General features: G+C 40.7%; 1 protein-coding gene across 5 annotated transcripts in view; it reads left to right on the forward strand.

The window, feature by feature from the left end:
- TSPAN12 (tetraspanin 12) overlaps nucleotides 1-23,674 on the forward strand; it is a 204,596-nt gene that overhangs the window by 73,587 nt on the left and 107,335 nt on the right. For all 5 annotated transcript variants that reach the window (XM_056573827.1, XM_056573828.1, XM_056573824.1 and 2 more), the window contains 2 exons: nucleotides 864-946; nucleotides 2,768-2,903. In XM_056573827.1, coding sequence (XP_056429802.1) covers nucleotides 864-946; nucleotides 2,768-2,903 — 219 coding nt within the window. The remainder of the gene's footprint in view (nucleotides 1-863; nucleotides 947-2,767; nucleotides 2,904-23,674) is intronic.

Genomic DNA, 23,674 nt, shown 5'->3' on the forward strand with positions numbered 1-23,674 from the left:
CAGCACCACACCTGTCCTTAGGTTGTGTGTGGTATTGCAGCTCAGTTGCATTTAAAGGGGTATTCCAGGCCAAAATTTTTTTTTTATATATATCAACTGGCTCCGGAAAGTTAAACAGATTTGTAAATTACTTCTATTAAAAAATCTTAATCCTTCCAATAGTTATTAGCTTCTGAAGTTGAGTTATTTTCTGTCTAACTGCTCTCTGATGACTCGCGTCCCGGGAGCTGTGCAGTTCCTATGGGGATATTCTCCCATCATGCACAGCTCCCGGGACGTGACATCATCATTGAGCAGTTAGACAGAAAACTTCAGAAGCTAATAACTATTGGAAGGATTAAGATTTTTTAATAGAAGTAATTTACAAATCTGTTTAACTTTCCGGAGCCAGTTGAGATATATATATATATAAGGTTTTGCCTGGAATACCCCTTTAAGTGTATGGAGGCAAGTTGTAATATCACACAAAACATAACAAGTGTGTTTTTTTTTTTTTTATTAAAGAAATTAGCGCTGTTTTTCTATTCCTGGATAACCTTTTTAATGCATACCAAATATATAATCAGAATATAGTGTGACACGATGAATTGATACATCTTTTTTTCTTTTGTTTATGTATGCTGAATATTAGAAGTACTAAAGGCATTTTACTTTATGCTAATTTAACAATTTCATTAAATTTGGTTACCTGATCCTAGTCTACTAGGATGCATTTGTTGTTTTGTCTTTTATTAGTCATTTAGTAGAATATAATACATAGAAGCAGTGCACAAAATGGCAAGTATTTGCTTAAACCATAGGGACTGTTGTGTGGCTTTATATGGCACCGTACATGTTAACAACATCTTCTCTGTTTGTTTCAGCTGATGTCGATATGTGTTTTGGGAGTTTCCGCTTGGATGAGAGACTACATAAATAATGTGCTAACACTGACTGCTGAAACAAGGTAAGCACTTCCTTATTATTATTACAAGAAGCATCAAAAAAGAAGGGAATGAAAACACTAAGGCAATTCAGAGACCCATAGGGAAGTATTGTGCTTTTTGGCACTTCTGTGTTTACTTTAAGCATAGCCAATATGGTAGATGAGAGAAATGTTGGCATGAAATATTTTCTGCTTTGTATAAACCAGCTTTTGCATTGTAGTTAGGAAATGCCCTGTGATGGTCCGCTTTTTTTATTGTCTCCCTTCATCCGTGCAGTTAAAATTGTTTTCTGTTTACTTTCCTGCTATACGTGCAGCCTAATTGACTGGATCTAATGTGCTTTTAGCTTCCAGCTATAATGTGCTATAGTAGAAGTAGTGCATGTTACAATATTGGATTAGCATATAGTCAATAGGTAATATGGTTAATAAAATACTAGACACATAAAGTTACTGTTGATTTAAAGGTAACTGTTTAATAAAAATTCTAACATTTTGAAGTTTTGATTGGTAGAGGCTGTCTTCTACCAATCAAAACTTCAAAATGTCAGAATTTTGGCTGTTGAGACCCCGACATATTGCGAATGGACAGAAGAGCTCTGCTATGCCTGTTTGTTTCCACTAGACCGTGCTTAACTCTCCTCAGAAAGCTGAGTATACCTTGTACGGATTTTTAGAAAGTTTCCTAGATTGTTTATAAATCCATACACCACTTTCTGAGGAGAGCTGAACAGTGGCAAGTGGAAACAAATGATATTGTGTGTACTCGTGCAGAAGTTTTAATTAATATTTATTTGCACACTTTGTTATGAAATTGTATTGTGTGAATGGGGTCTAGCGGAACAGTTCTTAACCATTGTTACTTCACTACATACTGAGAGAGAGAACCAAAAGGTCCAGCGCTGCGTTGCAAAATAGCTTAATTTTATTGTAACATATGACTAAGAACGGTGTCTGGAAATGTGTAATTTTCGTAGTTTCCACCTGTCCTGTGATATTATAAACACTACAGTAAACAGAAGCTATTTTGTACAAGTGCAGCGCTTGACCTTCAGTTTTCTTTTTCTCTCTCTGTCAAGACACTTTTTCCATTCAGCGGGCTAATCTGGGTGAGCTGACCAGGGCTTTGTTTGCTATCTATACTACATACTATACTGCATATATTATAAGACTAATGTTACTAATACAGAGTGCAAATGGCAATTAGAAAGGAAACAAAATTGTTGAAAAGAACAGGGCTTTTTTTGTGTGTCCTCTTAGCTCACTATTTCTACATATAAATGCAGAGCTCAGGCTGACTACATAATAATTAATGGCGATGGACATTTTTGAAAATCTATTTTTAATTTGTCTTTCTCTGAGCAACAGCTAAATGGTAAGACATTTTTAATGAAGACTATTTAGAAAGTTGCTTAATTTTGCATTCAGGAGACAAACAATAAACAAAGTGTAAAGGTGTCTATAGCCTTTAACGCTGTCTTATCTGTCCCTTCTGTCTCTCCCCTACTTCTTGATAACATACATTCAGCAGGTTACAAGAATGAAGGGACGGATGGAACGGAATATGACTGCAGGATTGCACTACACAGCGTCTTGCATAGATCTGCATAGGAGCTGTAGACAGAAAATGGTATGATATTTTTTAAGAATACTATTTGCAAGGTTTGTTCATTTTTTATTTTAGATGCCTTTAAACAGTAAAAATTGTTCAATGCTTTTACAGAAGAAAAAAGAGACCTTTATCCTATTAAATTGCATCTATTATCTGAATGCTATTTAAAGCTGAGACAGGAAAATTTCTTTTTTATGACTGTTTTATTCTGTATCCACTTATAATTCTAGAGTGGAGGATGCAGTTCTTCTCATCTACTTCCCTGTGTTCCACCCAGTGATGGTCGCTGTCTGTTGTTTCCTCATAATTGTGGGCATGCTGGGTTACTGTGGCGCTGTGAAGAGCAATCTTCTACTTCTTGTGTGGGTAAGTGCGGTTTGATTTTTGTGCTAGTCCTCTGACAACTTAAAGGCATACTCTGGTGGAAAACTTTATAATAATAATTTTTGATAATTTCCTCTGTAGTATTTAGCAGCTAATAAGTACTGGAAGGATTAAGATTTTTTAATAGAAGTAATTTACAAATCTGTTTAACTTTCTGGCACCAGTTGATTAAAAAAAAAAAAAAAAAGTTCCACCGGAGTACCCCTTTAAGTTGCTACAGCTCAATTCCCAAGAGTGTCGCTATCTTGATTTTTACTTAAAATGTAATCTGATTGGTTTTGCTTGATAATTTAAGGCTGGCATGCAGATGTTCAGCCATTCCATTAGGCTCTTGGCACACAGTTTTTGTGCTGATTTTCATGCCAGATGGGGTTTGGAGCACTCTAGTTATTGAGTCATTAGAGTGTTGGCGACTTATACACACAGTGTCCCCACTTCATGACTGACTTTCTTCAGTTCTTAAACATTTCTACTTTTTAGTAATATGACTCAGTTTATTGTGAAAGAATAAGGAGGGAAGAAATTTCATGAACTGACATGTTGCACCAGTGCCACCCTATTACTGTACTGAGCTGGGATTAATTTAGTAGTTTAGAATTACCTAATCTTTTATGCAACATACCTGAATTCTGTCATTTAGAGGTTTGTTCCAATACTTTTCTCCATATAGTGTAGGCTATATAGTATAGTTTTTTGCTGTGCTGTCTGGCACTTGATGTAAGATATGCAAGATTACAAATACCCACTAAGGTATGTCTTATGCAGTCTTGTTTTACTGTCGAGTTCATACTGAATACCGAATTTTTTTTCCTGCACGATATCAATTTTGCCCATACCGCAATACCGGTTGGGCCTCTCCCCCCTTCGAATGAGTGAATTATCTGCTGCAGCACGCTGTCCCCACATCGGGGAACTAATTATATGTGACCTGCTGTTCTTCCGCCCCCCCCAATGAATTATCAGCTGCGCTGTCCCCACATCATGTCACCTGCAAGCGCTCCTCTGCTCATCCTCCTATGAGTTGCGGGCCGCCGGCGCTAGAAATCTGTACTGTACTACAAATAAAGTTGCCTGGGCTGCAAAAATAAACAAAATAAACTTTAACTCACCTTCCGAAGTTCCCCGTTACCGGCCTCATGGTCCCTCCGCTGTGGTCCTGGGGATGGGAATGTCACAGAGCCGTCAGCCTATCACCGGCAGCAGCGATGTCCCGCCTCGGCCGCTGATAGACTGAGCCCACTGTCGTGTAAGGAGCAGGCCGACTTCATACATGACAGTGCGCTCAGCCTATCACCAGCCGCAGCGATGTCCCGCCCCAGCCGATGATAGGCTGGTGGTTCTGTGACTTTCCCGTCCCAAGGAAACCGCAAGAGGACCGCAGCGCAGGACAGTGAAGACGGTACCAGAGCCCGGGAAACGTTATTTGAAGTACAGTTCAGATTTCTAGCACCGGCGTCCCGCAACTCATAGGAGGATGAGCAGAGGAGTGCTTGCGGTGACATGATGTGGGGACAGCGCAGCTGATAATTCATTGGGGGGGAGGGGTGTTGGAAGAGAAGTGGCGCCCAGGATATATTTGGGGGGGGGGGGGGATATTGTGGGACTGCCATCACTTACAAAAATACCGTGATACATGTTTTTGCTCATACCGCCCAGCTCTATGTCGAGTATTATGCACATGTAGAAAAGAGATAAGTTGATCAGTTGTCATCAGAGATGAGTTGTCCAAAAATTCAACTGAAATGGTATGTGTGTGATAGAAGATCATTTCACCAAGAGCTGTAACTTTTTTTTTTCCCATAGCCATACGAGGGCTATTTTTTTTGTGAGAAAAGTATATTTTTTTAATGCCCTGCTTTATTTTACCTACCGTACATAATGTATTGAGAAAAGAAAGTTAGGTGGACTGAAAAAACACAATTGTGCCATTTGTGGGGGGTTTAGAAGAAAAACAATATTAATTTTTATTATTATATTCTATCTATTATTCTTCTGGCTATGGAGCTATGTGAAGGCTCTTTTTTTGCGAGGTGTAGGCTATAATTTTTATCCATACATTTTGGGGTACTTAACCTGTTAAGGACCCAGGGCGTACCTGTACGCCCTGAGTCCGCTCCCGATCTATAACGCAGGGCCACGGGAAAAACAAAAGAAAGAAATGAAAGTAAAACCATGCCGGTTAGCTCAGGGAGCTGTTCGGGATAGCCGCGGTGAAATCGCGGCATCCCGAACAGCTTACAGGACAGCAGGAGGGTCCCTACCTGCCTCCTCGCTGTCCGATCGCCGAATAACTGCTCAGTGCCTGAGATCCAGGCATGAGCAGTCGAGCGGCAGAATCCTTGATCACTGGTTTCCTATGAGAAACCAGTCATCAATGTAAAAGATCAGTGTGTGCAGTGTTATAGGTCCCTATGGGAGCTATAACACTGCAAAGAAAAGTGAAAAAAAAAAGTGAATAAAGACCCCTCCCCTATTAAAAGTTTGAATCACCCCCCTTTTCCCATAAAAAAAACCCAGTGTAAATAAAAATAAACATGTGGTATTGCCGCGTGCGGAAATGTCCGAATTATAAAAATATATCATTAATTAAACCGCACGGTCAATGGCGTGCGCACAAAAAAATTCCAAAAGCCAAAATAGTGCATTTTTGGTCACTTTTTACATCATGAAAAAATGAATAAAAAGCGATCAATAAGTCCTATCAATGCAAAAATGATACCGCTAAAAACTTCAGATCACGGCGCAAAAATTGAGCCCTCATACCGCCCCATACGCAGAAAAATAAAAGTTATGGGGGTCAGAAGATGACAATTTTAAACGTATAAATTTTCCTGCATGTAGTTTAGATTTTTTCCAGAAGTACAACGAAATCAAACCTATATAAGTAGGGTATCATTTTAATCGTATGGACCTACAGAATAAAAAGATGTCATTTTTACCGAAAAATGTACTGTGCAGAAACGGAAGCCCCCAAAAGTTACAAAATGTTGTTTTTTTTCAATTTTGTCTCACATTTTTTTTTCCATTTCGCCCTAGATTTTTGGGTAAAATGACTGACGTCATTACAAAGTAGAATTGGTGGCGCAAAAAATAAGCCATCATATGGATTTTTAGGTGAAAGATTGAAAGAGTTATGATTTTTTAAAGGTAAGGAGGAAAAAACTAAAATGCAAAAACGGAAAAACCCCGGGTCCTTAAGGGGTTAAAGAAGCACTCCAGGTTTCTTATTTACCCATATCATTCACACTCATTATCACTAGTACTATGGTCCATGTGTTTTATTAATATACCTGAGTCATGTGATCACAGGTCCGACCCACAGAAATCATAGTGTTGAATGTATCGAAAGGAAGTGGCATGTCCTGAGTCTGATGACTTCCTGTGAACTAAAGGATGACATAATCTACTATTAGATTCTCCTGCTGCGATCTCCATAGGATCAGAATATATAGCAGTTGTCCACCTCCTCTGAGGCTGTTAACCTGTTACATTATTGCTGTGGTATTTTTTTTTTCTGTCATGATTTTTCCAAAGTCATCAATAAAATGGTGCAATTGTGCAACTGTGGGGAAAAAAGACTTGTAATTTTTACCGCAATTTAGGAAAATGGCAGCAAGAACACAGCCAAAATATGGAGATAACCTAAAAAATGCAGTAAAAATTTTACTTAGGAGTCCGCTTATGAGTGTAAACAGTTTGTTTCTGCTTGCTGCAGTCTAGTTAGGTGAGAAGTTGATCTCATTTTGTGAACTGCAATGATTACACTTCACCCACTCTCTTGGCAAATCCAGAGGATTCATGGGAAATGTAGGCAACATGACATAATTGTTTCAGTTCTGATATAGAAATGAATATGATTGAAAACCCATGCTTGCAACGTCAGTTAAAACAGGTAAGCACAAGATATCTACAATAACCTTTTTACTGTATTCTCTAACAATAGCCTATGCTACAATATAAGCATAAAAATAAGGAGGTTTTCCAATATAAGGTGACTTTAGTAATTAAGTGACCTACAGTGTCGCATACAGGACATGCTTACCAAGGATCTGTGCTTGTGTTAGTGGTAAATGGCTGTGTCCTATGTCCCAAATCATGCTGCTGGCTTGTTTTTGGGAACTGGCTTCTTCATGTTTCTGTGGTCTCTCTCAGACTACAATTCCCAGTGTCCTTTGTTTCAAGGTATGAGGGGACTTATTGCCCTCCCACCCGTCCCACCCATTGCAGCACAACACAACCTAACACACAAGTTGTGGATCTGTGTGATGATTAATGTACACACAAGTTCGCTGGTAGTGTCATCAGGGGACTGGCTTCACACACTTTTCCTGGGTGACCAGCAACTGTGGCAGGATAAGCTGTTCGAGATTAGAAAAATTAATATTTTCAAAGACTGTACATTTCCTTATGCGGTGATGTCAGGTATGGAATTTTTTTCTTATACTTTGGATTTTTTCTATGTGATAAATTGGAAAAGAGGGATGTGTTTTATCAGGTCATATTGACATGGTTCTGGACGTAGGACACTTGGAAGCAAATAATATCTTTTTAGATGTCGGGAAAAACCCTTTTAAGTTCATTTAAGATCATTATAAGTAGAGCTGGGCGGTATGACCAAATATGTGTATCACGGTATTTTTGTAACTTATGGCGGTTCCGCGGTATATAACGGTATTTCTTTCACCATCACCCCTCCACCCCAAATCATGTTACCCGCCAGCGCTGTTCTGCTTCTTCCCACCAAATCATGTTACCCACCAGCGCTGTTCTGCTCCCCCCCAATTAATTATCAGCCCAGTGGGGTACTACTCACATATGTCACCCGCAAGCACTCACTGTACACCAGTGGTCTCCAACCTGCGGACCCCCAGATGTTGCAAAACCACAACTCCCAGCATGCCCGGACAGCCAATGGCTGTCCGGGCATGCTGGGAGTTGTAGTTTTGCAACAGCTGGACCTCTGCAGGTTTGAGACCACTGCTGTACGCTGTATCCCTATGCCTGGGCTGCAAAACATAAAGAAAATAAACTTTAACTTACCTATGTCGGCCTTATGCTGGGGACTGGAACGTCGGACAGCCGCCAGCCTATCACCGGCCGGAGCTAAGCCGGCCAGTGATAGGCTTAGCCCACTGTCATGTAAGAAGCCGGCATTTTGCATGACAGTAGGCTCAGCCTATCACTGGCCGGGGCGGGACATCGCTCCGGCAGGTGATAGGCTGACGGCTGTCCGACGTTCCAGTCCCCAGCGTAAGGCTGACGTAGGTAAGTTAAAGTTTATTTTCTTTATCTTGTGCGGCCCGGGCATAGGGATACAGTGTACGCCAGTGGTCTCAAACCTGCTTACCTCCAGCTGTTGCAAAACTACAACTCCCAGCATGCCCGGACAGCCAACGGCTGTTGTAGTTTTGCAACATCTGGGGGTCCGCAGGTCTGAGACCACTGGCGTACAGTGAGTTCGATCGCCGGCGGCCCCCAACAAAGAGGAGGGGGGCAGTGCTTGCGGGTGACATATGTGAGTAGTACCCCGCTGGGCTGTTAATTATTTGGGGGGGGAGCAGAACATCGCTGGCGGGTCACGTATAATTAGTTCCCCTATGTGGGGACAGCGCTGCGCTGGGCTGATAATTCATTCCCAAGGGGGAGGGGCCCAACCAGTATTGCGGTATGGGAAAAATTCATATCGTGCAGCCCAAAAATTTCGGTATTCGGTATGAACCGGTATACCGCCCAGCCCTAATTATAAGGTCATTATATTTTTTCTGCTGGTTTAGTAGCTTGTAACCATTCTGTTATTGCTTTAATAGAAGTCATCACCATACTCTGCCAGTGGTTTGTGCGTATATCTGGCAGCTAATTTAAATCAATGAAACTGTATTAGGTCAAGTCCGAGCAGAAGTGAGAGCCAAAGATGATATAGGAGGTGGATTTTAGACTACTTTAGATTCCTATTAGACAATGCAGCAATGCTGGCACTGTTTCAGGGTGCCACCACAGCTCTGCTCTACTGGAACAAAATAAGGAGCAGTCAACCAGCGAGTACAGAGAGAAATAAACAGCAGGCAAGCATGTGCATAAAAGAACTTTGTATCATTCCACAGATAGACATCTGCTTAGATTATCAATAGCATTAAATTGGAATGAAAGGGAACATAGGGCACAGAAAATCAGAGCAATGTCAACAGACGTGTCAAAAGATAGAAAATGGCTATTTTGCATAGTTTATGTTATATTTCATGTCATGTAGCAGTCATGCAGAAAGCCAAACAACTGGGAGCAGAGCAGGAGATGGTTATTTTCTGTGCATTACTGTGAGATTAACTGGAGTTTTAGAGTTTAGCAAATGTCATCCTGCAGAACAGAGATTAGGCAGCTGTGTTAAGCTTCCTTCACTGGGCTTTTATGACCTTTGCCCAGACGCATCATTAAATTAGTTTATTGTGAAAAGATAAGAACTCATTTATATTTTGTGTTATCTGGCTTCCTTCTCCCGAAGGAAGGAGCGGGGAGCCTTCCTCTTGTTGTGCATGAGCCTGCATGAACTGCATGGGTTTTCACTGATGCTTTACATCAAGCCTCTTATGTTCCTAAGATTACAGTAGATTTAATGTAACAGACTGTAGGAACAACAGACGCTCTCAAGACATTCATAAATAAATATAGTGTTTACTTCAAAGCCTATATATGAATATATACAGTATATATAATCCATCAACAATTTTACAATTCATAATAAAACATTACATACAAATTTTTCACTTATTTCCTCCGTCCCTCCCCCCACCCAAAAAAAATGTAATTATTAAAAATACATTCTTCCCCTTAATACATTACTTCAGAAAAACAAAAAATATTTTCATATTCTCTTATGCAATCTTATTTTTCTTACATTCTATATTACCTTTTTATCATCTCTAACCATTCATATTTATTAGGAGCAAATCCCCATAGCAAACCTATCCTGGTCTGGACAGTTCCTAAAACAAACAGAGGTGTCAGCAGAGAGCACTGTGGTCAGACAGAAAAGAAATTCAAAAAGAAAATAACTTCCTGTGGAGCAAACAGCAGCTGATAAGTAGTAGAATGATTACGATTTTTAAATAGAAGTAATATACAAATCTGTTTAACTTTCTGGCAGAAGTTGATTTAAAATCGGAATACCCCTTTAAATGGATTGGATCCAAGTTCTAGTTGATCCTGGCCACTTATGGTGTGTGACAGCTGTTGAGCCCGTGTCAGCCATCTTCAGTACTTCCTTAGCTCCTGCATGCATGTACGTTAAATATCTTTATTGATTTATCCCATAGGTATAATAAATGTTATCCATCCCTCCAGCAGACATAGTTCTCCTGTTCTGTAGTTTATTATAGTGCAGAGGTTCAATATATGTTTAGGGAATCATTTTGGAATCATCATGTTAGTGCAGTAATGAGAGAAGTTTTTTTTTGGTCAGTTTTAGGACATGTTTTGATCAAAAAGTTGGCTAAGAGCCTCCATTTTTTGACCAATGTGTCAAATGACTGTTTATGTTGTTTATTAAAGTAGGCCAAGACCAGTGGCGTAGCTACCGTTTGGCGAACCCAGCCCCCGCTGGAGGCGCACACCTGGGAGGGGCGCAGGCCGCAAACATGGCAGGCCACCCCACTGCTAGATGAATATACAGGCTGCTTAGGATGATGGCAAGTGTCAGGGAAATCCCGGACTGCAGCGGGGAGCTGCGCTGATTGCACTACACTGTCAGCATGAATACTATTATCCCGTGCATGGGCCATTTAAAATTCTGGTCCGGGCCAGGGAGTGCTGGGACCGGACATGCAGGACTGTGCAGGTACGCACATCTGCCCCAGACATCCCCAGCTGTGCACAGAAGAAAAGCTGCCTCCGCCACCTCACAGGTTATCAGTACCGCGGCACTGGAGGGTGAGTGTACTGACCGAGGATGGGGGTGCTAAAGAGATGGGACGGAGGGTGATGATGAAGAGACCGTGGATTCAGGAACAGGTGTGTGTTTGCTGTGAAGAGACCAGGGGGATAGGTGTCTGAGGATAAAGGGGGGTAAGATGTCTGAGGATAAATGGGGGGGGGGAAAGAGGTGCCTGAGGATAAAGGGGGGGTGAGGTGTCTGAGGATAAAGGGGGGGGGGGGTTGACATGTCTCAGGATAAAGGGGGTGAGGTGTCTGAGGATGGGGGGGGTGAAGTGACTGAGAATGGGGGGGTGAAGTGACTGAGAATGGGGGGGGGGTGAAGTGATTGAGGATGGGGGGTGAAGTGACTGAGGATGGGGGGGACGAGGTGACTGAGGATGGGGGGGACGAGGTGACTGAGGTTGGGGGGGAGGGGTGAGGAGACAGAGTATGGGCGAAAGAGGGGGGGTGGCGTCCGAGGAAGAGGGGGATGTGTGTATGTATTATGTGTGTAATAATATGTATGATGTGTGTGTGTGCGTATGATATGGGCATATGTATGATGTATGTATGATAGATGTATGTATGATAGACGTTGCTTGAAAAATGACCAATGATGTCTGGGCGTCAGACTCTACAGAGAAGATGTAGCTAGAAGTAGTCCTGGTGCCAAGACCAGATGAAGAAAAGGAAAGACAACAGAGATGTCCCTCAGGTCATTAATATCATTGTGTAGTCTCTTACTTTCTTTTTCCCATCAGAGCTGTAGTCACTTGTAAATTCTGTAGTAATGATTGCGCCCCAATCTGTGGCTCTCCAGGCATGATGGTAGTTGTAGCTTTGCAACAGCTGGAGAGCCACTTGAACAGAGTTTGACCCCACCAAAAAAAAGGGCTGCTTAGTCTAAAATGCCCAGACCTATTTTCGGTCCCAGTTAGGCCCTGGCGCATGGGGGTAGGGGGGCCCAGGGACATTTTTTTGCTCTTGGGCCCAGTGCTTTCCAGCTACTCCCTGGCGCTGTTGTCATACCACTAATGTCTGGCATCTGCTGGCATGATTGTGTCTGGGTCTCTACGCCTTATTGAGGAGGAGCGTAGGGACCCACGTACCACTGCTGAGCATGGGATGGACCTGTAGTCTCTGGAGCATGCAAGAGCAAGGAGCTGCTGCTGTGAGTTCAAAAAGTAAAAAAAACACACCAGAAATATGTTTATTTAGTATATTGAATATTTAGAACACTTATTATCCTAATGCCAGCAGGCAGCAACATGTGGGAGCACAATCAGGATCTAATCCATACAGGTGGGAGGGCATGTCAGTATCTAATCCACATGGGGGGCACACTATCTAATCCATATGGATCCATGTCTGGATTAGATACTGTGCCCCTCCTGTTTGGAATAGATACTCCATTACCGCCTCATATGGATTAGATATTGTCCACTTTTCATATAGATTAGTAGTATCTAATCCATATTAGGGGTTACAATGTCTAATCCAAACAGGGGGCACAGTATCTAATCCATATAGGGAAATTACAGTATTTAATCCATCCAGTGGGGCAGAATATTTAATCCATATGAATGTATTTATTTTTTATTGGGAGGCGCCGATACAGCACCTCGCCAGGGGCGCAAGCGGTACTAGGTACACCTCTGGCCAAGACTGATTTGGCTGATCTGGCTTTTGAGATTTCAGCCATTTTTGGTCATTTGAGACTTCCAGTCTGCAAGGATTCTGAACAGTTTATTTCTAGTATGATACATTGTACGACAAAATCAGGATATGTTAAGTTTTTGGTCAGCGGTCGTCATTCGAAGGAACGTGATGTGAAGATGGCTTAAGTCAGCCAGCCAGATGTTACACATACAGTTTTAGAAAATGTATAAGAAAACATAGAGAAGCTTTTACAGTGTTCCACATATGTGAGGGTGCAGATTAGAAGTTGTGTTCATTTATTTGGTAACATTTAAATCTGCAGTAGATCCTGTACTTGTGAATGTACCCTTAAGTCAATAAACAACAAAGGTTTCTTTATGTCGGATGGAAATTAAATACTGCTTAAAAAAAAAGGCAGTGAGAACTGTATCTAAAGAAACTTAGAGTACCTGCTACCCAGTAAACAGGATAACTTATCTGCTCTTTGTCTTGTCATCCTGAGTCCATATCACCTTTTCAGTTTGGGCCATTATTTCTCAAGTTATAGCCTTCTAAAGTCTGCTCACTTACTCACTGCTTTAGCTGCTGCAGGGGGGCTTTACCCAGCAGGCGTGACGTCACATGAAGCCTGCATGGTAATGCTTCCGCCCTTCCCTGTTCTATGCTGCTCTTGGGAGTGTGCATAGAACAGGGAGTTCCCTTGTCTCGGTTATGCAGATTGGGAGGCATACAGAAAGAAGGGACATCTGAGCGTGCTGCCTGCCGTGCACCCTGCGCTACATAGCATATGTGAGGGGCGGGGGAGACACAAGGCAGGCGGGAGGTGATTATATCCCTGCTCACAGAGCCCGTGCGCGCCACGCACAGCACTCTCTCCCACCTGCATGATTGACAAGCAGGGAGCGAGAGCTGAGCAGAGCCGCACTTCCGGAAAATGGACCAGTACCGTCTGGCACTGGTCTTAAGTCTATGCAGCGCCTGAAAAACACTATGCAAGAGAGACCCCTTGTGTCGACTTTATAGACAGGTAAAAACTGATGTAAATGTTTTTGTTAATGAACATTGTAATAAGACTTCTTTTTACTTAAGGAATACTATATAAAAACTTTTACGTGATGACAGGTACTCTTTAAGATATTTAATTGGGACCCTGAATGCTGGTATCCATCCATTAGATGGGAGAAATTATAACTGGATTTAAGACAATGGGAAAACAATTTGAAAAACATGTCAGCCTAAAGACACTGCCTAGTTAGCTCTACATTTTTAAAGCTACATGGGGGCTAAGTTGTATTTGTCACTTTAATTGTGGTTGGATGTCTGTTCTTATTATTTTTATTATTTCCATTCAATTAGCATGCTTTGTCACTTGGACTTTCTCAGGGAGGGGGTTCCCGTAAAACCGATAGTACAAATGATTTTCTCTATGGAAAATCATTAGTACTGTTCTATTCATATGCAACATTCCCATTAGTGCATACTATGTGGTTATGTGGTTTGTTTGATAAACTACTACATTTCCTTCCCTATTGATGCAGAAAAAACATATTAGGCTATGGTCACTGCTGCATTAGAGGCTCTGTTCAGGGCCTCTGTTGCAGATTAAAATAACAAAGACAAAAAATACATAGCAAGCTGTATTTGTTGTCCAGTTGTTTTCCAGTCTAATGAGGGACACCGAAGGGATACCCGTCTGACCCCATCAAAGTCAGTCAGATCTACTGGGTTACGTTGATGTACCTCGTGCAGCAGACTGTCTAGCTTCATTTTCTGGCCCCGAACAGAATCTGTGACAAAGGATGCGAACAGAGCCACAATGAAAATGGCACTGTCAAATCCCAAAAACTTTTTAGATTTTGTTACTGATGAAAAGTAAAGACCTTTTGTAAAAAAAAAAAAATGTTTTAATATTTAATAATAAACAAAAGAGAGCACACATCTAGGGATAAAAACTACAACAATCTGAAAATGTTTAAAATTTAGCTATTTTGACTTTGTTGGTTCCATAGTCAGAAGGGCTCACTTACCTGCATAGATTAAATCTTTTTCGCTGTAATGGAGTCCAGAGATGAGTGCACCAAGGTGTGCATGCCTGAGATAAAACTCGTCTCTGCTATGGCTCAGATACCTGAACATGCTGCCTTGGTTATTCTGCTGCCTTGTTTACAAGGACTAAACTGTTGTTTCCACATTCTCCTTTCTGGCCTCCCATACCCTTCTACTGGATTGTGACTATTCTTCTGACCATGTACCTGTGATACCTTCCCTGGCCACATCTTGGACTTGACTATTCTCCCCTCTTGCATGTGCTGGTTGCTAGGTATATAATGCATTGACATCACTAATGTTCATATCTGGAGTTAAGAATGCTGAAAAGGAAACGTGTTTTCAGTCAGTTGTTGTGGGATTAAGGCTTTTCTGTGCACCAGGTTCTCAAGAATCTGAAGCCTTCATACTGAGACATCCACTGATTAAAAACTATATAACAAGCTAAACAAACAGTATGAACTAAATTAAACTGCTTAAGTGCATCATTTATTGCCATTTTTTATATTGCGATAAGAATATGAATTACATTGTTTTTCTACGCAGTGAGAGGCAACAGTATGTTCGTAGTTTTAGCAGAACCATTTAAAATCTGAAGTAAATATGCATGTATTCAAGTAATCCAAAACATCTTAATAGAATACATTGGTTTAAAGGGGTATTCTGGTGGAAAACAAATGTTTTTAAATCACCTGGGGCTAGAAAGTGAAACAGATTTGTAAATTACTTCTATGTAAAAATCTTAACCCTTCCAGTACTTAAAAGCTGCTGAATGGTCCAGAGGAAGTTGGGTAGTTCTTTCCAGTCTGACCACAGTGCTCTTTGCTGCCACCTCTGTTCGTGTCAGGAACTGTCCAGAGCAGGTGAGGTTTGCTTATGGGGATTTGCTCCTCTTCTGGACAGTTCCTGACACGGACAGAGGTGGCAGCAGTGAGCACTGTGGTCAGACTGGAAAGAACTACACAACTTCCTCTGGACCATACGGCATCTGATAAGTACTGGAAGGATTAAGATTTTTAAATAGAAGTCAATTACAAATCTGTTTAAGTTTTTCGTCCAAGTTGATTTGAAAAGATTTGTTTTTCACTGGAGTACCCTGTTAAACATTTACTGCATGTAAATCTTTATTTTTAATTGCTGCATGTGAATATGGTGAAAACATCAGGCATTGTACTGAATTTTGTTGTAGACTCAGCTTTTATGGCTGTGAAGGTAATACATGCCTTTTTAAACGTGGCCCTAAAATTAACTAGATGTTGGCCAACAGCTATTCCTCTCAACCACTCAATACACACGCATGGTTAGCGAGAATACATATGTTCTTATTAGGGAGAGGTGTCAGTCAGTGTTAGAACAAAAGAATGGGCACGTTAAAGTCCTTCTTTCCCCAGACTTCTCTGTTTGTAAGATGGCTGGCCAGTCCTGCTGAAATTGGCGGGTTTGACCCATATTTACCTAATCGTGTATGGACACTCAACACTTTACTGTATCCATAGCTTGGTTAGATAGGAGTTGACCTGAAATCAGGTGTCTGAAGTAATTTATTGTTTCCTCATCTTGGTTATATAGAGGTTGACGGGAAATCCGGTGTTACTACCCACATTTTTCAGTTTAGCCTAGTTGAGATTATAGTTTAGCAGAATCTCTTACACTTTGAGTTGTAGGGGGCTGTCTTCATCCCTTTTTATTTTTTGCATATATTGTGTTGTGTATTGCATATAAGTTTTAGTAACTGTTTATAGAGTGAAATGTGTTACTGTTCCTTTGCATTAGACACACACATTTACTTTTATTCCCTTTGTCTTATAAAACTCCCACCTAGTAAACATAGATGCATACCAATGTTTATTTTCTGCTTAGACAAGATTTGAGAAGCTTTAAAGCCATATTTTCCATAGGCCAATGAATCTGTTTAGTTGCATATAATTCTTAGTGTGTACAAGAATAACCTGCAAACTTGCCTAGAGATAAACTGGCTTTGCAGGCTTTCCAGTATGTCCTAATCAGCGTATTATAATACGCTTGTGATATAATGAAATGAAACCTGTCTCCCTGGGAAATAGAATCTATATATTGAAGCCAGAACAACACCTGCCTGCATCAAATGCCATTATCCATGCCTCCCATTCAAATGAAAGAGAAGTGGAATGGACAAACACAATTGCATTTCAAAATAAAAGAAAAAACTAAATTACAAAAAAAAGCAATCAGATGTAATAGGATTCTGTTAGTGAAACTATATTTGCCTACAGCAGGTATAATTAGCCATTACTACAGTAGGCAAACTGTATTTTTATTCTATACACAGTAAGTAGTTTTCCCATTACATTTAGAGAGATATTACAAGTAGTAATTCAGATTTCTTACTGTATTATATAGATTTGTAGGTATAGAGTTTCTACATAAATGAATTCTTTTAACTCCCCACTGGATCGGGAATAACTATCTGATCATGGGGGGTGCAACAGTTTGGAGTACAGAATTTGGTTACATCCACGGCTTCCAGAGAGAGAATGAATAGGGCAGTGACACACATGGACTTCTCTCCTCTCCAATCTGATGGAAGAATTGAGAAACATTCTTAAGTTTGCGAGGGGTCCCAGCAGTCGGACCTCATGGGACCAGATAGTAATCCCCAGCCGGTGGATAGGTGATAACTTTGCAAGTTGGGAAGACCCTTTATGGCCGTTCCTAGAGACCAGGCAAAGGCACCCCAGTGGAATCCATGGCCGGATCTTACTGTTAGGAATCACAGCAGATGGTGGATCCTCTGGGCCTGTGTGGATGGAGACTTTAGCTGTGCCAGGGAGCGTAGTCTAAGGTGCCACTGGTTTTCCCCAGAGCCCGCCGCAAAGCGCGAAGCTCTTGCTGTGGCAGGTGGCAGCCAGGTCGCTACCCCTTGCACGACTCATCCACACAGGTAGCTGGGGGGTGGCGTGGCACAGAAGGTGACTGGCAGGACATGGCAAGATGGCAGAAGGTAAGGCAGGTAACACTGGGATAGGAAGGTAGGGTAGCTAGGAATGGATACACAGTAACAGGAGCACAGGGACACAGGACTTCACAATGGCATAGACTACCAAAGATCCAGAAGGGAGGTGCAGACACTTATGGATCAGGGGTCAGGTGCAAGCACTTTAGTTAATTGGGTACTGGCCCTTTAAGAGAAGGACTTCCAGTGCACGCATGCCCTAGAAGGCTGAGGCATGCGCGCCGGAGCTGCAGGGACACCAGGGAGCTGACACAGAGGACGGTGAGTGACGAGCTGAGACTCGCATGAGCTCAAGTGGACTCACTCACCAGTATGGGATGACCGATATAGACCTAGGCATAATCGCATATATCTATGACTACAGTGGAATTGTGTTTTTATTACGTTTGATTCCTCACTAATACTTTATTATTATTTGGTTAAATAAAAGTTTAGTTTTATTATTAGTGTGACACATGCAATATAGAGGTCTTTTTTCTTAACACCTCGGGGGTTAATTCGTTGTAGAGACTCGCATGCGTGCGCATCCCGTGATGCGAATTTCAGCCCCGCCGACAGCAGGGACACAGGCAAGGAGCTATCAAGGCCGGCGTGGCCGACCGGAGCGCAGATGTTACAGCTGTGGACAATTTTCAGTAATTTTTAATTAAATTAATGTATTTTGGGATTTAAAACAGTTTTTTTTACAAAATGTTTTAACTTTTTGGCTTTTGCAGCTTTTATGTTTTACTGCACATAGCAAGCTGCAGAAGCCTAATCACATGTTCTCTTGAGCGAACATCTAAGCTTACATCTTATTTAATCATAACTTATGCTGCTTTATGAGAGCAGAATAGAGATGAGCGAAGTTACAGTGATTCGTTTGTCACGAACTTCTCGGCTCGGCAGTTGATGGCTTTTCCTGCATAAATTAGCTTTCAGGTGTTCCCGTGGGCTGGAAAAGATGGATACAGTCCTAGGAGACTCTTTTACACACACACACACACACACACACACACACACACACACATATCTACCTATATAAAACATGTGTGGTAACAGATGTAAATACAGCCTTTCTCACATACTTTTCCTAGTTATCCAGTAAGTGTAATGAGATCTAAAATAATATAGGTCTTTATTTCTTATTCGAAAGATCGTTTAATATATGAAGGAAGTCATTAAGGGCGGAGTGATTTACTGTAAAGGCTAGATCAGGTAAAAGTATATGCACATATTGTATTATAAAGCACTAACTGAAAATGTTATCCTAACCCTGTAAATGTAAATTAGGCCTAACTTCAGCAGTTTATAAGTGTCTATATAGAGCTCGTGGGCCAAATTATAGCTATAATACAAGTAATACATTTCATTTGAGAATGCTGATTTGCTGCTTCCCTACATAATTTGTGCTGGATCCATAAATAATAAATAATTTTCACTAAAACCTGTGTTTACTACCTTTAGCAAAACCTGATAATTCAGTTTCAATGTGTGGTACTATCACAGCTCTTTTTAATAGAAGTCATTTAAAAATCTGTTTAACTTTCTGGCACCAGTTGATTTAAAAAAAAAAAAAGTTTTCCACTGGAGTACACCTTTAATTCCCTACAATCTTTATTTTCCGCAGTATTTACTAAGGTTTCCTTATATTTTCCACTTACCCTACATTAAGCTTTTTTTTTACACATGCTCTGATCTGTAGGGTTTTCCTCAGCTGAAATCCACCACATTTTCTGTGGAAACCTTAGTAAATATGTTAGGTTCTTGTGAAAATGTCGGGAACACGCCCTTTTAGGAGACCACGCCCCTTTTAGGAGACCATGCCCCCTTTTCCAGATGCCACGCCCCTTTTTCGGGGTTTCTTAGTAAAATGGAGAGTTAGCCAGGTTTTTTCAATTATGGCACAAATTCTGGTGCAGACAGAATTTCTGGCGCAATGTGCCAGAATATGGCGCACAACCCGACAAAACATGGGTTTGCAGTAGTAAATGAGGGCCATTAAGTTTAAACAATGGCTGAACCATAGTACAAAACAAGCACTTTTTACCACTTGTCACCCCTATTCCTCTTAAATGTTAGCTCCTGGGAGCAGAGCCCTTACTCTTCATGTGTAAATTGTTGAATAGCTTATTAATTTGTCATGTTTTATTTCATCTCTACATCTGTTCTTTATATTGTAAAGCGCTGCAGTATTTTTTTTTTTGCTATTTCGATAAAGAATGTTAATGTTATGAAGTATATCTTTCGGATGCCTTTTAGTGGAAGAATATACATTCTACTGGGTTATATAAATGTCTCAAATAATATAATAATACACAAACATACAGTTCATATGTCACATCCATAGATATGGCCACAAGGATTCTGTACTTGTATTTATTGTATCTCTTTCGTGTGGAAAAGACCTTTATGTAGCTGTGTATTAAGAGGGAACTCTGAGACTAATCTTAAAGAGTACCTGTCATGATCTTTGATACATTTTTTTTAATCCTTCCCGTTCACTCTCCCATCATAATAAACCACCTCCTGCCTTTATTTTTATAATTTTTTAGTTTTCTACCTTTATATTGTGCTGTATATTCTGCTCAGTCTCACTCAGCTCCAAAGACTGGGAAAAAGCGATCCCCAGCAGGCATGACATCATCATCAGCCCTGCTAAGAAGAACTTCCTCCCTCACTCTGCTACACACAGACAATGGCCCTGATTTACTAAGAGTTGAGTGTAGGTTTCTTTGTGGATTATAATTCCATACATTTTTTCCATGGTATTTACTAAGGTTTCCCTACATTTTCCACTTTCCCTACACTTTGCTTTTTTTTACACATGCTCTGATCTTTAGGGTTTTCCTCAGCTCAAAACCACCATATTTTCTGTGGAAACCTTAGTAAATATGTTGGGTTTTTGAGAAAATATTGGGGGCACGCCCCACTTTTCCCGATGGCCATGCCCCTTTTTCGGGTTTTCAACCTGACAAAACATGGCAGGCTTACAATAGTAAATCAAGGCCAATGTGTGTGTGAGCTTTGATTGGCGGAGGCTGCACCCCCCTCCCCCCCCAGCTCTATGCACTAAACTCTACAGTCTTTGAGCTCTTCCTAGAAACTGCAGAAGGGAGCAGAAATATTCATCACAATGTTTAGCACAATATATAGTCCTATGCACTGAAGGAATTATGACTCTACAGCAGTGCACAAAATATTAAGAAGTATATTAGAAAAGCATTTCATATAGTCTAATCTATAATATATAACATTTTGTTGATGGGAACAGGTATCATTTAAGCATTGCTGTCAGCAGCCAGGGACCCACCGGTAATGGCGGACATCAATACAGATCACGGCATCTGCGGCAGTGCAGAACTTAAAATGGATGATCGGACTGCCTGCAGCGCTGCTGCAGGGATCCGATCATCTGTAATGGCGGACGGCGGTCCCCTCACCTGCCTCTGTCCGTCAACATGGGTCTTCTGCTCTGGTCTGAGATCGAGCAGAACGGAGCAGCAGATCACCGATAATGCATAGCACTGAACAGTATTAGCAATCAAATAATTGCAATAAAAAGTGTAAAAAAAAAAATTTAAAAAAAAGTTTGAAAATCCCCAGCCCCAATAAAAATTTAAAATGTCCCTTTTTACCCATTTTACCCCCAAAAAGCGTAAAAAAATAAATAAAAATGTAATAAACATATTTGGTATCGCCGCGTGCGTAAATGTCTGAACTATCAAAATATAATGTTATTCATCCCATATGGTGAACGGCGTAAACTTAAGAAAAAAAAAGTCCACAATTGCTGCTTTTTTGTCACATCACATTCCAAAAAAAGTTTATAAAAAAATTTATTAAAAGTTTTATATACACAAATGGGGTATCAATAAAAAGTACACATCACAATGCAAAAAAATACCGCCTCTTATATGGAAAAATGAAAGTTATAGGTCGCCAAGGTAGAGGGATTTTAAATGTACTTATTTGGTTAAAAAGTTTGAGATTTTTTTAAAGCTTAACAATAATAGGAAAGTATGTTATCATGGGTATCATTTTAATTGTATGGACCCACAGAATAAAGTAAACATGTCATTTTTAATGTAAATTGTACAGAGTGAAAATGAAACCTACCAAAATTTGCAGAATTGCGGTTTTCTTTTTAATTTTGCCACATAAATAATATTTTTTGGGTTGTGTCATACATTTTATGGTAAAATGAGTGATGTCATTAAAAAAGGGCAACTGGTTGGGCAGAAACCAACCCTCATACTCGTCAGTGGAATAAAATATAAAAGAGTTATGATTTTTAGAAGGTGAGGAGGAAAAAAGGAAAATGCAAAAATAAAATTGTCTATGTCCTTAACCCCTTAACGACGCAGGACGTATATTTACGTCCTGCGCCGGCTCCCGCGATATGAAGCGGGATCGCGCCGCGATCCCGCATCATATCGCGTGGGTCCCGGCGCTAATCAACGGCCGGGACCCGCGGCTAATACCACACATCGCCGATCGCGGCGATGTGCGGTATTAACCCTTTAGAAGCGGCGGTCAAAGCTGACCGCCGCTTCTAAAGTGAAAGTGAAAGTGACCCGGCTGCTCAGTCGGGCTGTTCGGGACCGCCGCGGTGAAATCGCGGCGTCCCGAACAGCTGATCGGACACCGGGAGGGCTCTTACCTGCCTCCCCGGTGTCCGATCGACGAATGACTGCTCCGTGCCTGAGATCCAGGCAGGAGCAGTCAAGCGCCGATAATGCTGATCACAGGCGTGTTAATGCACGCCAGTGATCAGCATTAGAGATCAGTGTGTGCAGTGTTATAGGTCCCTATGGGACCTATAACACTGCAAAAAAAAAGTAAAAAAAAAGTGTTAATAAAGGTCATTTAACCCTTTCCCTAATAAAAGTTTGAATCACCCCCCTTTTCCCATAAAAAAAATAAAACAGTGTAAAAAAAATAAAAAATAAACATATGTGGTATCGCCGCGTGCGTAAATGTCCGAACTATAAAAATATATCATTAATTAAGCCGTACGGTCAATGGCGTACGCGCAAAAAAATTCCAAAGTCCAAAAAAGCGTATTTTGGTCACTTTTTATATCATTAAAAAATGAATAAAAAGTGATCAAAAAGTCCGATCAAAACAAAAATCATACCGATAAAAACTTCAGATCACGGCGCAAAAAATGAGTCCTCATACCACCCCATACATGGAAAAATAAAAAAGTTATAGGGGTCAGAAGATGACATTTTTAAACGTATAAATTTTCCTGCATGTAGTTATGATTTTTTCCAGAAGTGCGACAATATCAAACCTATATAAGTAGGGTATCATTTTAACCGTATGGACCTACAGAATAATGATAAGGTGTAATTTTTACCGAAATATGCACTGCGTAGAAACGAAAGCCCCCAAAAGTTACAAAATGGCGTTTTTTTTTCGATTTTGTCGCACAATGATTTTTTTTTCCGTTTCGCCGTGCATTTTTGGGTAAAATGACTAATGTCACTGCAAAGTAGAATTGGCGACGCAAAAAATAAGCCATAATATTGATTTTTAGGTGGAAAATTGAAAGGGTTATGATTTTTAAAAGGTAAGGAGGAAAAAACGAAAGTGCAAAAACGGAAAAACCCTGAGTCCTTAAGGGGTTAAAGGAGTACTCCACTGGAAAACATTTATTTATTTATTTTTTTAATCAACTGGTGCCAGAAAGTTAAACAGATTTGTAAATCACCTCTATTAAAAAATCTTAACCCTTCCAGTACTTGTCAGCCATTGTATACTACAAAGAAAGTTCTTTTCTTTTTGAATTTCCTTTTTGTCTGACCACAAGTGCTCTCTGCTGACACCTCTGTCCATTTTAGGAAAATCTCATAGCAAACCTATCCTTCTCTGGACAGTTCCTGAAATGGACAGGGGTGTCAGCAGAGAGCACTTGTGGTCAGGCAAAAAGGAAATTAAAAAATAAAAGAACTTTCTCTGTAGTATACAAAGGCTGATAAGTACTGGAAGGATTAAGATTTTTTAATATAAGTAATTTACAAATCTTTCTGGTATCAATTGAAATGTTTTCCAGTGGAGTACCCCTTTAAGGCCAAAATGGGAGAACTCCAGACCATAAAAATTGTCCCCCATACTGCCGGCAGTAAAAAAATAAAGATGTTCATACCTTCCTCCGCTCCCCCGG

This window comes from Hyla sarda, chromosome 4 (genome assembly GCF_029499605.1).
Source record: "Hyla sarda isolate aHylSar1 chromosome 4, aHylSar1.hap1, whole genome shotgun sequence".
In the NCBI taxonomy this organism is placed as follows: Eukaryota; Metazoa; Chordata; class Amphibia; order Anura; family Hylidae; genus Hyla; species Hyla sarda.